Genomic DNA, 19280 nt, shown 5'->3' with positions numbered 1-19280 from the left:
TTCACTACAAAATACGACAAAATGTCGAATATATCACAACTTTCTGAAATCATGGATACATAAGCTCAGCTCAACTTCAGTTCTTGGGTGATCACAATATGGCGCCGGCACTGCTTCCCTTGCCACACTACCCCCCTGACGAGGCTTCAATGCCACCTGTAGTTAAAGATACGGCATTGCCGATCTATTTACTATATATCTGTGCCTAAGCCAGTGGCGGCTCGTGGGTATTGAATTCAGGGGGGCTGCATACAAAAATAAACCATGCAACTTATTTAAAGATTAGTTCCATGAGCCTTGTCTTGTTGGTTGCAAACTTTTGAATCATCTTCTTATTAAAATTCGATATGTCGTTTAACATAGTCTTTACAATGGAAAACATAGCTAATGCGGTCAGTCTCTCTTCCCTCATCTGATCCTTGCTTGTATGATTTAGAATAATAGATATGGAAGGTCATTGGATACAATAATAATTCGAGTTCACTAACACAGTCCTTTAAGGACTGTAGACTGCATAACACTTAACATGTGCTACACTTAGATAATGGATTTCTCTACATATTGAACAATAAAAAAAGAATACATAATTTCCCGAAGGTAACGACTAACAGTCACCCCCAGTGATTTAGTGATAAAACTCTCTCCTCTGGACCTGAGGGTTGCAGATTCAAACCCGACTAGGATTGATGAATTTTTCAGGACGCAAAAATCCGGAGTGCAAGTCCTCTGGGAGGTACTTTAACCTGTGTGTCCTATGTTGGAGTTCTCCAGTACATTAAAGACCTCCAAGCCTAAATTACAGCCTGTGGACAAAATTACTCTTCTCTTGCATTCTAGTAATACCCTAGTTGAACACTACAGTGCCTTTCACTGTCGAGTCACAGCGGCCGGTGATAGCAACTGATGATAGCCCAGTTTCTGGCAAATTGAAAGCAAAACCCCCGCTGCATGGTGGCCATCCATAACAACCGATGTTATCCTCCTAGTCAATTCAGTACAAATACACTGTACATTGAAAATTACCATGTACAATTGAATAAAATTACAAAGAAAAATAATCACATACCTTATAACATGAGATGTTGGAAATGTTGTCTTCCTTCATCCACACATTTCTGACATCTTTTTAGGAAATGTGCATTTACATGTATTAATTCATCTTCTGAAATAGAGTCAATTTCACGCCTGATACTTGTTTTCAATTCTTCTAATGTGTGGGAGTTCGTTGCATACACTTTATTTAATTTAACCTTTTTTCATGATCACGTGACAATTCATGAACAACAGTGAGCTTGTATGGTTTCAGTTTTAAGAGTGTGGTAGCTCGCCATGGTGAGGTCATCGAAATTTCAGTTTCCTATGCAAGCTGTCGAAGGGATTTCTGTGGAGTATGTTCTAATCTTTCTCCCACTTCATCTAGTTTCTCCTCAGTAAGCACACATTTATTTACCCTTTGCTTATCAAGAATAGACCCCGTTTCTCTAAATTTAGTGACAAGTGCCGCACAGTATCTCAAAGTGGGACAGGCACACTTGGATATTCAATTAAAAATCACCTTATAACTTCTCTGCAAGAATTTGTTAACATACGAATCATACATAAAAATTCTTTGTTGTAATGTGTAAGTATGTCGAGGCAATATGTAAACTATAGCACAGCACTAATACAAAATCACATTTAATACCAAGCACAATAACACTTGTAGCAATAATATACAGAAATAACATTTCATACGAAGCACTTCAAAGCATGACCATGCTGAAACAAAACCGCTGTGAGACTGACTGAATGACTCCTGCGCTCCTACAAAGGGGAAGGGATTCAAGTTGGCCGCAGTCCTGGGAGCTCGGTTATCAACAGTTGCTATTGCCGACCGCTGTGCAACGGGCGACTCGACAGTGAAAGCCACTGTAGGTAACATTTGATATGATGAGCTTACCACTTGTCCCTCTGCCCCCTATCGGCAAATAAGTGTAATAAATGCCTTATATGTATGGTAACCTCCTTTAGGGGGTACCTGTTTTCCGATTTCGGAATGATGGGTTCAGTGATGATGATGATGATGATGATGATGATGATGATGATGATGATGATGATGATAATGGACTGATGTACATATTGTTATAGTGGATTTGCTGTGTATACAGTCTGAAATGAAACAGAAGCAAGAGTGATTCATTTGCATGTTTAACTCTGTTTTGGAATGCTTACCCTGACAGATATCAAGCATTTTATTTGCTTCTGGCGATAAGAATAGGAACTATAGGAACTATAATGCATCCTCAGAAAACATAATAGTTGACATGAACTACTGTTCTGAGTTTTGCATTTGGGGAAAGTTGGGAAAATGTTATAGAATTTATATATAACTAACTGGTGCTGTCCTAGAACTTGCGTACACTCCACTTCCATGTTGGACACTGAACTGAATTTAAAACCTTTAAGACCTTTGAAGCACTAAGTACAGTAGAGTTATGATTATCCGGATTATACAGGCCGAGGGCAATCTGGATAAGAAAAAATCTGAATAATATGGCGGATGAGAGCACTGTGTGGTTTTTGACCTGTAATTTTAAAGGGGCTAAGGTCGGACCCAGTAATGTAGAAATATGTTACCCACATGTACATAATAAACGAGTTTTTATTCATAATAGAGTACATTATGTAAGTGACTTTAAATAACCTTGTTATTGTTCAGTACTGTACCTATATACGTACACCACTGTAATTAAAAAAAAAAAAAAAAAGCGATCCAGATAATGGAAGTCCAGATAACCGGGACTCTGCTGTAGTTGCTTTTGTTGTTCTAATGCATAGGCGAGTGTGTTGATCTGCAGTGATCTGAGTCTATATTTTCAAGAGGTTCTCATGTATATGAAACCTAAGTGAAAGTATATTGGAGAAACTCCACTCATGTCACTCAGGAACAAAAACTCGAGAGCATTGTAGAGAGTAGACTATGATAAGAGAAATTATGTTACAATTTCAGTCAACTTATCAGATTGGTACAAAAACAAGTTTTGTTACAATGATCATATAATTCTTGGTAGTATCCACAAATATTTTCGATTTTACAAGAAATCATCATCAGGCGGAAGCAATATATTAGACAAGTTGAACACAAGTGAAACACAAAATATAAAATACATACATAATTAATAAAACAATATAGGAAACATTATTATATGTCAAAACATTAAAAACAGCATATAAAAATTCAATGATGACATATATTCAAGAAGTAATGCTTATACATGTATGTCCTTGGATTGTTAATAATTATTAGAGTGTAAACGTAAAATTTGTGTATGCTAAGAGTTAAAATTTGATGATGCCATATTTTTATGGTAGTTGATAACTGAAGTTCTATGGAATGTTTTGTCTCTGGAGTCGATGAGGTGATTAAGACATGATGTTGAAGATGGAACAGAGTTAGATGCTGAAGTCAACTCATCGACACGTTACATGGCTTGTGACTGTTGATTATATTTTGTTTTTCACTTGTGTTCATCTTGTCTAATATAGTGCTTCCACCTGATGATGATTTCTTGTAAAATAGAAAATATTTGTGGATATTACTAAGAATTATAATGTGATCATTGTAACAAAACTTTTTTGTACCAATCTGATAAGTTGTAGACTGAAATTGTAACATAATTTCTCTTATCTTATATTATTCAACTTATCTGAATATTAACCTCAACATGACTTTAAATTTTTCGAGAGTAGAAGCTCAGTTTTATGCATATGGCTTAATTGTTATATCAGAAGAATGGGAGTTAATATTTCTAAACAAAACTGGGGCATCATTTTTAAATGGTAACTTCTAGAATATGTCTATTAGTGTAGATAAACTGAGAATAGTCTGTACATAGATAAGTAATGTTATATTCAGCAAGATTGGAAAAAGTAGGTGATGTGGAGAATGCCCTGTTTATGATATGCATGTGAAGGTTTGTGGTGTATATCCTGTTCTGTCTGCATCTCTCTTCTATAAGATTTCTATAAGCTTCCTAATTCTGCTTGGCATGAAAACTTATGCTTTATAATTTACTAACTATAGAAGACATATTCTGACACCTTGAGATTTATTATTGAAATAAATATCCATATTATTTTTTATGGTGATTTGAAAAATAGTAATTTTAGATAGTACGGTACATGACATGCATTAATCACTTGACCAATGAGGATGGCTTATTGTAAGAAAGAATTGAATTCTATATTTTATTGAAAGGTTGCAAAAGGGTATCTGTCAGATACAGGGAGGAGAGCCATTAATCCTTCCCATTGAAGGCTTTAAGGAACCAACCTGGACAAATACCCAATGTCCCATCCCTATCTTCCCATGGTGCAACTGTTAGTAAGCATAATTTTACAAGCTGAACTAAAGGGAGGGGCTACTCATCAATTAGCACTGGTCAGCTTGATGAGTTAATGACTGAATTTGGTATACTTTTCCTCTATTCAATACCTAATTCCCTCTTTACCCTTTCCTATTCAATCATCTGACTGAACTCTTACTTTCTTGGACCCCGACAGCATTAGAGCATTTGAGGCCTAGGGGTTCATTTCACTTTCCTTCCTCCTCTTTCTACTTTTCTGTTCCTAGTGCTGACCTGCTATGGCACTAAAATCGTCCTCCAGTGGCTTAAGGAGGGAAAGTTGGTGATCAACAAGAACTCCCAGCTAGGTCCAATGGACCCGTCGACCAACAGCAGGTGTGGTCCTCCAGACATTCTGGGGGTTGTGTGTGAATGAAGTAGCCACCAAAACGTTAAAATATGGTGTTCACTTAAATCGGCTACAACTTGCCATTTAACCATTCCAATATGAAATGAATACCATTAAGGTAAAATTATCCGGAGGTAAAATAGTCCCCCAATCGGACCTCCGGGTGGGGACTACTTTAATAGTACAGAATCAACTAACATCTTACAATGGAATGCTGGCAGTATAACATCAGCTAAGAAGACTGAACTAGCCAATATACTTTCAGATAATAATGTAGATATCTTCCTTATTCAAGAAGCAAACCTTAATGCTGACCAATTACAATATTTTGATTTGAAAGGTTTTAGTATGAAACTGTTACCCAAAGGTAGACAGATCAGTAGTGGAATTCTCGCAGGTATATCAAATAAATTAATTACAAATTTTCAGGTCATAAAAGAAATGGATCATCATCATCCATAGCGCTACAGCCCGAATCGGGCCTCGGCTTCCTTAAGAATTCTTCTCCATCGGTCTCGAAAAAGAAATGGATAATCAAGACAAATTAGAACTAATAAGAATTGAAGTATGGAAAAATCAACAACATTTCAAAATCTACAGTGCCTATAACCAACCCCACTTTGTTTGATATACAACCTAAAACTATCATAATTGGTGACTTCAAAGCCCACTCCCAACTTTGGGGCTACAGTAATGTAAACCAACCTGGAAAAATGATCATGGACCTCCTAAATACTACAACTCCAGAACTTGTCTACAGAAAAGAAGATCCCCCTACTTTCATACATTATTCTGGTTCCAGCACAAATCCAGACTTATTACTAGTAACATCAGATAACCATCACGAAACCAAGAAAAAAATAATTGAAGACTCGGAATCTGGCCATAGAGTCATCATTGCTTCTATCCATCTCCACCAATACCGAAGAAAAGAAACCTACAATACCAAAACAACATGGAATTTTAAGAAAGTGGATTGGAAACTATTTACAACACAACTAGACAAACACCTCAAGCTCAACACACCAGTAATGGAAAATACAAACTCCGATAGATTGAATAAATATTTGTCAATCTATTCTTAAAATTGCAAAAAAGCACATTCCACGAGGCAAACCAAAAAAATACACCCCATTCTGGACAGAAAACCTGAATTTATTGAAATAAGATAGAGATAAAGCAAGAACCAAAGCAGAACATAGCAGAACACCAGAAGATACTCAAGATTGGAGGAAGAAGACTGCCATTCTTAAAAAAGCAATCACAACAGCAAAAAAGAACAGTTTTAATAAATTTATTGAAAATATTAATTACAGAACCGATAGCGCTAAAACATATAAATTTCTGAAGAATATTTCCAATACACAGGAAAATACTAGCCAACCTATTATTCATAATAACAAAATGCTAACAGATAGTAGAGATATAGCAAACACATTTAATAAACACTACTCAAACTCTCACAGATTACATCCCAATATCAAAAAAACCGACAAATTTATCAAAAGAGAATTACATAAAAATTATAAAAACAATATTACTAGTAATGTCACAAAACCTGAAGTATTTCATCAAAATTTTACTTCCAAAGAATTAACTATAGCTATACAAAATTTAAAAACCAAGAAATCTCCTGTCCCCGACAACATTCATTCCGAATTTTTTAAACATCTGGGGAAAAAGCCAAGTCTGTACTTTGATCCATTTTCAATTTATCATTGAACACCTCAATTCCTGCAGTTGGAACAAAAGCAATCATTGTACCAATTCACAAAAAAGGGAAACCTGCTCATGATGTTAATAGCTATATCGACCAATAGCACTATTAAGCATGATAGCAAAAACTATGGAGTCAATGATCTCCAACAGATTAACTTTATCACCAAGACAAGCTGGCTTTTGACAACTACACTCTACTAATGAACAAGTCATACACCTCGGCCAAGAAATAAAAGACAGTTTTAACAAGAAAGAAGATACCTTGGCAATATTTATTGACTTTCAGCTAGCATATGACTCTCTTTGGAAACACAAATTATTACTAAAACTCTAGAAATTAGGTATCTCCAGCAATATGTTCAGATGGATATCAGAATTCCTTAGTCAAAGATTCAATGCCACTAAATTCAATAACTCACTTTCTAGTTACAGACAAATATACCGAGGTCTACCTCAGGGCGCTGTCTTCAGCACAACTTTATTCAATATTTATATAAATGACGTACCCTCCCTATTAGAGGAATCAAACATGAAAACAACACTATTTGCAGATGATATAGTTTTGTGGACTTCCGGATCTTACAGACCTAGAGAAAAAATTCAAAATTCTGCTCTTAAAGCTCTAAATCAACTACATGAATGGAATACATCAAATTTGATGACACTCAATTTAAGCAAAAGTAACTACCAAATATTTTCACTCGGTAAAAAAGAAAGAGAATTCAATATCCAATACAATGGCCAATATGAATCCAAATATCTTGGAGTTATTTTCGATAGTAAGTTAACATGGAGCAACCATTTGAAATACATTTCTGAAAAAGCTCGTAAAAGATTCTTCCTTCTAAAAAGACTAGCAGGAAAGAAATGGGGATGCTTTAGAAATACTTTGAACACTACAACACTACATACAAAATGTTTATACACCCTGTGCTGACATACTGCAGAGAAATTTTAATTACTTCAACTTTCATAAACGAAATAGAATATGTTCAAAACCAAGCTGTCAGGCTCGTTACTGGTTGGAATCAACACAACTCCAATAGATTCTATGAGATTCCTCACTAATATTAACAGCATCAAAATGACAATAGAAGAAAAAGCACTGATTCAATATGAAAAACTTATCAGATTACCAGGAAACAATTGGCATTCATATAGTCCTCTCTGTAGATTAAAAACTCAAATAGATTCGTATGCATGGTTCAAGAATTAAAACAGAAAATCAATATCCCAAATTTAAAAGAAAACTTAGAAATTAAACCAAACCCTTTAACTCTATTAAATATAGAGTATAATCTAAATTTAACAAAGAAATATTGAAATCAGAAGTAAATACTGAAATAATGAAACAATTATCTTTAGAGACAATTAATATTAGGTACCCTCCACAAAACTGGCTTTATTTATACACCGATGGATCCTTGATCTCCAGAGAACAAGGTGCCGGTGCATGTGTTACGTGCTGTCTCTTCTCACTTTATAGATCTCTTGAATATGGAACAAGTTTTGATGGAGAAATCATTGCAATAAGTGGAAGTCTCAGGAATCTTCTATGCCACATCAGTAAATTTAAGAATGCAGTTATATTGTCAGACTCCAAAGCAGCTATTCTATCAATAGTCTCTAAACATACACCTTCATCTCAAACAGCAGAAATAACTAAAATACTCTCTCAATTAATATCACTCAATAAGAGAATTGTATTCCAATGGATACCATTCCATTGTGGAATCCTGGGAAACGAGAATGCGGATGCTTTAGCAAAGAAGGGCTGCACTGCTACTTACAGAACTGTTACTAAATCTATGTATTACTCTGTGAAAAGATTTATTAAATCTACATACTTAGACTTCAACAAACAAAGTTTGATAACACAATCTCAAGGGGAAAAATGGAACTCTCTGCATCATAATCCACAGTTAATTCCCGATTTACCACGAAAATTCTCTGTAGCTGCATTTAGATTGACAACAGGCCATGACTGTTTGGCCAAACACCTGCATAGAATTGGAATATATCAGTCCCCTAACTGCCCATTGTGCAACTCAAACCAAGAACTGGATTCGGAAAACCTCAAAATTTGTGCTTCAGTGGCTGACCATGATAATATCTTTGAAGAATATTGGAGTGCAAGAGGTCAAATGACTTTATTGTCAAACGCCTGGCATTAGAAAACAACAACAACATTTTATTGAAAGGCTTGTATAATTTAGCTCCAATGTGTAAGTATCTTTATGAAGTGACGTAACACAGCTATAAAATACAGTGGCTTAGGCTGACTTAATATCAAGGCTATCTCCATATTATCATCTTACATTTTAAAAATGTACTTATAGTGATGTCTCTCCCCTTATCTTTTCTGTAAACGTCTTTGTCACTTTTTCATTTAATAGAACCCAATCCTTAAGCAAACTCTTATTTAGCTCTAAGATGAGTCTTAATCCTTTCTAATGCAGAATTTTTTTTTTTCTACTGCAGAAGTTGTTAAAGAAATTTGAGCACTTGTTAGTCTAATTTGTATACCTCACTACACAACATTTCTGTTGAACTTCATTGTACCTAGTGGTAACACTGACAAAATTAGTGCATTGTTATTATCTTTCATAGAATGTATTACTTCAAGTTCATTTTTAAAACATGTAATTTCAGAGAAGCGAATATATGTTGTTGTTGTTGTTTTTTTTTTTTTTTTTTTTTTTAGTTCACAGAACAACAGATCTGAGTGTTAAATTTGACAGAACAGAATCCAAAAGAGAAATTAATTTTATATTATGGGATTCAAATTTGAGTTCGTTTGTAATGACAAGCTGTGTAGTTTGAAAATAAATACGTTTATAACTGCTTTCATCACCTTTGGTCCTATTTCTTCTTCCTTTCCATCATTTTATGCTTCCATCCACACTTTCTCAAATTCTTCATTTATTATTTTCTTAAGCACATCACAAATTTCAACAACTTTGATATACAATAAACCATGCCCGTATTTTTATTTTGTTGAATATCATATAAAAATAAAAATTGAAATATTTTTATGCAAAACTGCCAACAGAAATTTTGTATCAAATTTAGAAAGAAAATGAATGCAACCTATAGCAGCATTAACCTCCTCCGGAGTCCAATTTTATGGGTCATTTTCAGCATAAAAAAACAGTGAGATTGTTCCTGTACTCTTATAATAGTATAGTGTAGTATAGTAGATTAATTGTTTTTATCCTACTGTACTCTTATGTAGTATTTACTGTTCTTGAAAAAAAAAAAATCCTGTCTAGTTGGTGCAGTTTCAGGAATTTTTTTCTTCATGTAATGTTTGTGCATTTTGTAGTGAGAGAAGGAACTAGGTATACCAGAAAGTGATATAAAAATGTATACATTGTTAATATTGTTTGTAAAAAATGTACACATTCTTTAATATTGTTTGTTGACCACTGCCTGTTGCAAGCTCCGGATAGTCTCTGACAAACTAAATGGTCTGCACTTCTCAGCACTAATGACATCTATGAGCCACAATCATAGTCAGGCAAATAATTGCAAGTTAAGGGCCCTCCTCTCCGGTTGAAAAAAAAAAAGTTGATTGTTGATTCAGATAACTTGTTTGCTTACTTACTTACTTACGGCTTTTAAGAACCTGCCACTCTCACATAAGCCTGTTATCGGTCCCTATCCTGTGCAAGATTAATCCAGTCATCATATCCCACCTCTCTCAAATCCATTTTAATGTTGTCCTCCCATCTATGTCTCGACCTCCCCAAAGGTCTTTTTCCCTCCAGCCTCCCAGCTAACACACTACAGGTATATACATTTCTGGATTCCCCCATACATGCTACATGCTCTGCCCATCTCAAACGTCTGGATTGATTGAGATAACATTGACTTTAATTTACGGTTGCAACAATGAATGAATATAGCATCTGGATATTTATTTTGTCCGAGTTTTTTAATGCTGCAATGTTTCAAGCCATAACACCTACTCCATTAAAAGTCGGAGCTAGTAGCTTTTTTTTGAACAGTTTAAATTTTCACTAACTGTTGTCAAGTGTGGAAAGACCTTGTGCAGTACGATCTTAAAGGAGCAGTCCGCGATAAAATTCGAAATTTTGATTGTATTATAGGATGTTTACCTAAGTAATCCTTAGATTAACGGCGTTTGTCTCATCTCTCTACGCCTTTTAGTTTGTGAAATATTAAAGGTCTTACTGCAAGCGCTGACGTCATAACCACCGATCTCTTCATAAGACTGCATTGTAGTTCGTTTGACATACAGTGGTGTAGAACGAGTAAATACATATTCATATGTTACAGTCAGTTATTATTAACTCACTTAGGACCTATCACATGCATATACTGTAATAGTAATAATAATAATAATAATAATAAACAACAATAATAATAATGATAATAATAATAATAATAATAATAATAATAATAATAATAATAATAATAATACTAGTAATAACTTACCCAAACTCTATCCCACTTTAAACAATGCATTCTGTTCCATTCTGTGATTAGAACGACTTGGGTCTGATAAGTGCTCAAACTGAAAATGTTTAATATTTTGATAAATTATAACCTAAGTCAACGTCTTCACTGAGTGAGTGAATGTATGTGAGACGTGAAATATTCGTTATGTAGGGACTACAGATACGTGTTTATCTCACGTCAGCAATAAATTAGTACATGGTTTATATTATTCTATTGCACCATAGTTGTTGAGTCACATGGTTTAGGCACCGGGGCTTTGTTTGAGAGAACCTCTAAAACATGTGGATCATCGAATTGCAGTAGTTGATAACCACGAGCTACTTCCAACACGTTTCACTGTATATCTTCTCTCCATGCTTTTTCCTTCCTGCTGTACTGTCTGTTTTCTTTTCCACCAATCGTTTAGTGGCTTTAGAGTACTGGAGTCTGGAGCCAGTTACATCTATTTTCACGTTGTAATTATGGTCCATTATCGCAATCATAGTTCTTGTTACTATTCCATCATATGGAAAGTGTTTTCTCTTAGGAGTGTAAACCAATCTCTCGTTATGATATGATTCAAGTTTGCTGGTGTGACAAAACTGATTAGTCTGCTTTAAGTCTTTTAAAGGACAGGGTTGCATAAACATTTTTCAGAGCATTGTTGGTTCGGATCCAGGTTCGGTCCATTCCCTCTCGCTATTGTATGGGTGAATGTTTGCACATTTTTTATATGTCTCTGTTCGTGTATATTAAAAATATGATTTAATACAGAAATGAATCTGTCTTCTAAATCGTCAGAATCACCTTCACATGTAGCACATAACCACCACGAGTGATTTATGATGCTGTCTTTCCACATTTGTATTTTCTCATATGTTTTTGCGGCGGCTTTAAGGTTTTTAGATAAGCTTTTTGCAATGTGCCAAATGTCAAATGATGGTCCACCATTCATATTTGGTCCTCATGAATTTCCTAATTCTTCTATTGCGGTCCGACAGAGAGAGTGTAATGTTCATTTTTTTTTCTTTTAGGCGATCTAGAACTTTTTCACATGCTGCTTTTTCAAGATTGCCTACAATTAGACCCTTTTGCAGAACTACGAAGTCTATAAGATTATCTGAATCGAGGTCCATTACACTGTAAGTGACATATTTTGCACTGTAACCAGGTGAGTCAAATTGGTCATCACCGCGATTCGCACGTTTTTATCTTTTACAGAATTGATAAGTTGTTCATGAATCTGAAAATAACTACAACTACTGTTGGTTCTACGAATTTTGAAATTATTTTATAAAATGTTGTCTTGCCGATGAAATATAGTTATAAAGTTTTTGAAAAATTTTCAAATAATTTGTACCTTATACCTGATGAATTAGAATTTGAAGTTTCTTCTTGTATTTTAAAAGATCTGTCTAAGACAGTTTATGGCTCACTCACATCTGATTCACCACATACATTTCTTAGCGTCTCGCACTCTATCTCACACTGCACAGCTTTGTTTATATTACGTTTCTGTGAATTTTCAGCCTCATCGAGAACTACACATACGTCAATATTTTCAGCTATAGGTGCATCACTGCAACTTGCTATTATTTCTTCGACGACATTTTTTTCATTTATAAGCAGAGGAGCGCTTAGTATTAGAACTGTCTTGGGGAGATTCTCCTTTCAAAAATAAGGAACAACAGTTTTCTTCATTTTCATAGGAGTTCTATTGTCTTTCATTAAACGTCTTTTTAATAGAGACAATTCTTTAAAATTAATTTCATGGAAATGATTAGAACACACAACAGCAGTTTTCGATGGTGTAAAACCTTTTCTGTTGATTTTCTTCAGCCATGTTTTAAATATTTGCGGTGACTTTTCTCCGCTGGGAAATACATGAAATGATACCCCTTCTCCGTGTTCTGCTTTTGTTCTTCCCTCTGAACACGAAAAATCACACCACCACGGCATTTTAAACTGTATTACGATACAATTTTTTCTGTTTAGTCTAATGTAGTTCAAAATCGTTCATATAAAAGAAAATAGCCCTACATAAAACCACAACATTGGTATGTGCTGTTTTATGATTAAATGAAAAGCAAAATATGACTTCACTCAATCACAACTAAGTCCGAAATTCTGTTCACGTTTACTACGGCAAGAGAAGATTATTTAATACAAAGCGCTGCACTCGGGATGTTCTCGGCCTACTACGCAATCACACCAGTTCAGTGGCTGTGACGTCATAAGCGTTTGTGCGGAGTCAGTAACTCAAGAACCATGCCTCGCATTGAAATGCGGTAAATTGCATTCTACTTAGATTGAGAAACGTGTTTGATTAAAGCCAACTTAATTTTATTGCGGACTGCTCCTTTAAGAAGACACATAAAAAAAAAACCTCTCTTGACAGTTTCCTCTCTATCTACATACCTTATTACTGCTGTTAACTGACAACTGACTTTTGACTTTTATTTGATACATAAGTTGTCTCAACTAGCATTACTGCTGTAATGACAGCTGCACTTGTACAAATACTGTAATACCAGCACTAGGACACATGAAGATTTAAACATCTGGCCAATATGCAGTCGGGTGAGAAATTTAATAAATTGCGCATATACATTAAAGTTGCCTTCTCCTCACACTCACACATCCACAAGATTCCATGAAACATCAACTTGGCTGAACAGTGAAACTAATTAAATTGTAATTAAAGAACAGGTAATTTACCAGAAGCAAAAGTTGCTAAACAAAACACGAAGTGATATAAAAAGAGAAAAAGAAAGTACCGGTAATAAATGTGTTTTATAACTTCATAAGATTTTCAAAATGCTTAGACTTCACAGCTAGTCTGGCTAACCCAGAGAATATACCCCTATTAATACACACACACACACACACACACATACGCATGCACACACACACACACTTCTGCCCATGGGCAGGTCTTTCACTGCAAACCCAGCATTCTCCAATCCTATTTTCTGCCTTCCTTTAATCTCCGCATATGACCCACATATCATATCGTCGTCATCTGATATCTTCTGCCCTGAACTCTTCTCCCGTTCACCATTCCTTCCAGTGCATCCATCAGTGGGCAGTTTCTTTAGTTTACCCCTAATAAATGACATAGAAACAAACGTAGAAATATCCACTTTGGATCTATTCATAGCATAAATATCTATAAACAGTATATCCTGTGATAAATACTTCTATGTAATTCAAATTAATTAAATACCGTAGTTACACTGTTATAGAACTTTTCATGTACCACTAAAAATTTAATTAACATCATAATGATTCACTTTCACTCTTATAAAAATAATTTACTTCTGTATTACAGAGTGGAGCAGCATATCCAGCAGCACCAATGATGTTTGATCCAGCTAGTTTCACAGAAAGTACTGGTTATAGCAGGATATCTTCCAACCGAAGACAATATCCCAATTAACAACATCTATATTTATTGAAGACCATGTAGTTGGGAATTAATATTGATGCATATGACACATTTACAGGATTGAAAAAAATGGATTATTTAAAAGAAAAGAAACAGAATTAGATGTTACATGAAGCTAAATTATACTTTAACATGAAATTATTGAAAGAAAAAAACATATGAATTCTAAGGCGACAATCTTGCTTTATTGAAACTAAAAATTAATGTTAAAACGTGAGAATAAATTATTTACCCTCAATAAAAATACAGTGATATGTAATATTCAAAGAAAACATAAGTACTAGCTACATGTGTTAACAATTAATTTAGCCATAATATGTTTGAGTTGGGGTTCATTGTTCTTGCATAGTTGTGACATGTGTGTGTAACTGCTGAAGAAAGGATGTGCTGGTAAGAAACATTTTCTTGAATATTTTCAGTTCAGGTTTGTACGTTTAACTTGACTATAAAGGGTAAAAGACTTAATTAACTATACAATTAGTCCAAAATGTTGGTATAATAATGCATATTAGATTGTACTGCTGGACCAAAGGGTTATTTGTTTAATAAACACTTTACATGCTGTGGAGGCGTTTGGATTTACCTTCATTGTGTTGTGATTATTTCACTGATTTTTGTTATTTAATTTCTTAAGTGTTTATGAATAGATTTGAAGTCAATGGATTGCACAAGATGAAGTACCAGGTATCTTGTTTTATAAAGGAATTTAGGAATGTGAAAGGGAAGTTCGTGTTAGATTGCATGCATTTCTCTAAGTGGTACAACACTTTCCCGAAACTGTAAATACTTTCATTTGTGATGTTGGTGCCACTTCACTATATATATTTATTTTTGACCAGGTGGATGGGAAGAAGAAAGAATTGAATTATTGCTATAATTATTGAGGTCTTTGGAAGAAGGTAATTGACTTAAGCATTTCTCAAAAGGAACATAAATAAATATTCTTAAAATAACACGGTTTATTGAATCAGAATGTTTTTATCCTACTGCAAATTATGTTTTTTGATAACATTAGTGAAATTTTAAAGCAGTGAAAGATTGTCATTAAAAATGCTATTGTTCAATCTTCCACTGTGTTTCATTCGCAGGTTTCATTAAAATAAATGTACTTACGCCATGAATTATGGGATGGTTTACTTTATAATCGTGTTGTGGTCAGAAATGTGTTAGAAAACATGAATACATTTGAAAAAGGAAATTGAGTTCTGTTTGAGTAATGTAATCATAGGAAACAAATGTATAATGCACGATCAAGCATTCAGCCTTATCAGTGAAATACTGAACTGAATGTGTCATTTTGAGAGAGTGGAAGTTGTGAGGTAATTGCTAGTGACTCGCGCATTATCCATGAAAGTTGGTAGGTTTGATTTAACCACACACTAATGACAACAAACCTACAGCAGTGACCTGCTTCTGATATGGTTTTATCCCTTTGCCACATTATAGTGCTTTTTCTTACACTGACTCTTTACCTATACTGAATCATATTGCATTTTCGTACATTATAGTAACATGTGATTTAACGAAAATATCTTGTGTGTAGACTGTTCTTACTTATGGAAAATGCAAAGTTCATATTTTTTAGAAAGTTAAACTCTCAGAGGGACATAATAATCATCGAGAGTTGATTGAGGGGGATATAATGATAAAATACTATTAGCTGGGTATCTGCATTCTGTTCTAGTAATTTAAAACTATATAGGCCTATATTTTTTGGCTTGTAAATGTATAATTAAATTCCCACGTAACTGGAAAAACTGTTCGCAATACGATTTGAACATTCCAGCACATTCTGCAAGGTGAAAGGTTGTCTTTTACTGCTTTTCAATTTCATACAATACGGTATGTAGTATAATTGTGTATAGAGAGCTCATTTTACCACTATCATGTACATATATAATTTAATACTGGTTAAATGTGTGATGATAATTACGAACCACTGAATAATACAGAATGATAGTGTAATAAGTACAGTATTAAAGGATACAGGATTTGATAATTTTAGAGAAATAACTCTTAATAAAAAGTAAGAAACGTGTAAATCGAGTGTAAGGGCTTAATATAAACAGTAATTTTATGTGTGATGTAGCACATCCATATTTTTTAAAACTTTGTCTCAAACAAGTTTTGTTCCTACGTTTGCTAACACATTTTGAAAAAAATATATATTTAAAATTTAAGAGTAGTAGTTGAGTAGTACTCAACTTTTTTTTTTTTCAGAAATAAATTGCATTAATTGAAATTTAAAAAAGTAAATTGAAACATTGTGTAACCCAATGCAGCAAAATATTGCAGTCCTTCATCTTTAACTTTCAAGGTAAATGGAAATTTTGTCAAGTAGTAAAGATGACAAAAATTGAAGGTAAACATAAGCAATAATAAGTGAAATTACAGATATTGAATTCGTTCCACTTTTTTGTATGACAGCCAGAATGAACCATGAAAATTTTTTCTCCAATTTAATAATAATGAGAATGAAAATTAAAATTACAATATCAATATATCCTTCAGGACAGTAACGTTATTACAGTATCTGACCAATAGTTTTAATGAAAGCAAAATAATAAAAAATATATATTAAATAGTGTGCTCTACTACAATAACATGAATTTTTTTTTTAACGTTTTCATACATGGTTCATATATGAATCATGTATATAAATTATTTGGTAATTGTCATTACAAGTTGCTGCAGTTATATCACAAAAATGAAAAGAAAGGACAGTGCTCATACCTCATAGTAATAAGTAAAATGCATAGTAAAGGAACTGAAGCTGTACTGTGATTAGTGAGTGAGAATTTTTTTCATGTTACTGCACATTGTGGCTCCAACAATGTATATATCAGTATATGTGTGTTCGTGCGTGTGTAAGAAAGAAACAAACGAAAGAAAAAGAGAGTTAATAAGTGTTACATTGAGTGAGTGATTCTTGAGTTTCTTTATTTCTTAACCTCCACTTTCCTTATACATTCAACAAATGGTAAAATAAAGACACAGAAAATATTTTTCCATACCTTCTAGTTAAAGTATAAATGAAAATTTATGAAACTATCATTTTCACTTATTTTCGTTCAGCTGTGTGATAGAGAGTGCAATTTTGTGTTGTGGTGCAACGAAATTCCAGGTAAATATTGTGTGTACAGATCTGTAACAGTGGTATCCAAACTTTATCATGTTGCAAAAGACTTGGATATTGAAAAATTGGTACTTTTCATATTGCTTAATAAATAACTATGCACTGAACTAGAACCATTTTAAGTTTTTAAGATTTTTTGAATGAAAATGAGAGAATTCTGGTAGTCTTTTCATTCTGACTAATTAAATCCCATTTATTTGAAACCCAGCTTATGTTATGGCTTAGGTCTTTTTATGCAGAAGTGAAGTTTGGTAATCACCGAAATCAGATGTTTACAGCAGTGTTAAATTGTTTAATCACGAAATAATAAGTTTTAACTAGAAGTTTTGGAATAAGACTTTCCATGTGTTATACAATCTTGAGTGATGTTCACAATACATGGCCCAGTCACACAAGTGACATCTGTGAGCAAGTATATCAACATTATGTGCCTGCATGTAGATAAAACAAACATTGAAGTGCTGTCTCCTGAAATGTCATTGTATATAACAGTGTAATTATATTACTAATTTGTCACAACGTAGCATCTAATGAATTCTATGTATGGTAAACTGGGGGAGAGGATTCTTTAAATTATATTATTTGTTGGACAGTGGGAATCGTAGTTATCAATTATTTTACAGTCTAATGCAATTTCTTGTGCTCATTTTGTCTTGAAAAGTTAAGAAAAGAATGCCGTGAGATTGTTTCATAAATAGGTACAATCTAAATTTTATTTTCATACAGCATAAACCTCTGATTACCATATGTAATTGATTCTTAATAATTTTCTGGAAACTTGCAAATTCCAGAGAAACTCTTGTTGCAGACTTTCAAAATTTTGCAGCTGTTGTTAAATATTGTGACATTCTAATTACGTATTGGTACAATTAATTGACTCTGTTTTTGAGTGTCTTTCTTACCTTCAAGGCACTAAGAAATAAATTAATTTGTGCAATGAATTTTTGTTAACTTAATTTAAAAGTACTAGTTTTACTGTGTCTGTATATTATGGGTATAAGAATGTCATAATAAAAGAGTCCACATTATTAAAGTTAGCATTTTTTTTTTCGAAAGAAGCTCATTATTACTTGTGTCATACAGTGGTATAAAATTATGAAGAAGAAATATCATTGGTTATGGTTAGAATTTTGTGCATTCTAACACATCATACAATTAAAACTTTGTTCATGAAAGTTGTATTTATGAGAAAGCAAATGTGTAAATCATTAAATTGTTTAATTTTTTAATATTAGGGCCTGTTGGATGCACTAATTTGTTTAGTATTTTACGGGTGATAATATATCCTATTGTTAAGTAAGTATTCTGCTTGTTGCAAGGGACTGCTACACACCCACACTCTTAGCTACAGAGAGAGCATGCCAAACCAGTCTTGCACCTCATGTTCTCTTAACTTTGGTCAAACTAGGAAACTTTTTTGTCTCCATTTTTTAAATTAGTGGCATTACACTGACATCATTGCATCTCTCATGCCAAATGACAGAGAAAGAAACATTTATCATCTTATCATGTTACCTCCATCTACTTACCTGTCCCAGCAAAATTATATAAAAAGAAGTTGTCGATGCAGTAAGATAGTTACCAACAAGAGCTCTCTAGAATTTAAATGACATGTTGAGTGATCCGATAAGCTGATGTCTAAATACCGGTATATAGATTACACAATGGCTATCAAAAGATTATCATAAACAGAATTTTAATTGAAGTACATAGTAGTATTAATGATGCATGATGAATGTTTTCAGTTACATTGATCTGAAGATGTATGTATCATTAATA

The 19280-nt window shown here is 33.6% G+C and overlaps 1 protein-coding gene across 7 annotated transcripts in view; it reads left to right on the top strand.

Moving 5' to 3' along the window:
* Positions 1–19280, top strand: part of LOC138704946 (protein transport protein Sec16A-like) — a 572743-nt gene that overhangs the window by 490546 nt on the left and 62917 nt on the right. For 4 of the 7 annotated variants that reach the window (XM_069833406.1, XM_069833404.1, XM_069833401.1 and 1 more), the window contains one exon: positions 14249–18534. The exons of 1 other annotated variant lie outside the window; for it this stretch is intronic. In XM_069833406.1, the coding sequence (XP_069689507.1) occupies positions 14249–14356 (108 nt within the window). In that variant the 3' untranslated portion in view covers positions 14357–18534. Of the gene's footprint in view, positions 1–11951; positions 12089–14248; positions 18535–19280 lie in introns of those variants that run through there. 2 more of the 7 variants (XR_011333490.1, XR_011333489.1) reach the window with 2 other exon arrangements.

This window comes from Periplaneta americana, chromosome 8, assembly GCF_040183065.1.
Source record: "Periplaneta americana isolate PAMFEO1 chromosome 8, P.americana_PAMFEO1_priV1, whole genome shotgun sequence".
Classification (NCBI taxonomy): Eukaryota; Metazoa; Arthropoda; class Insecta; order Blattodea; family Blattidae; genus Periplaneta; species Periplaneta americana.
Note: the sequence above shows the minus strand (reverse complement) of the source record. Positions and strands in the feature narration are given on the sequence as shown.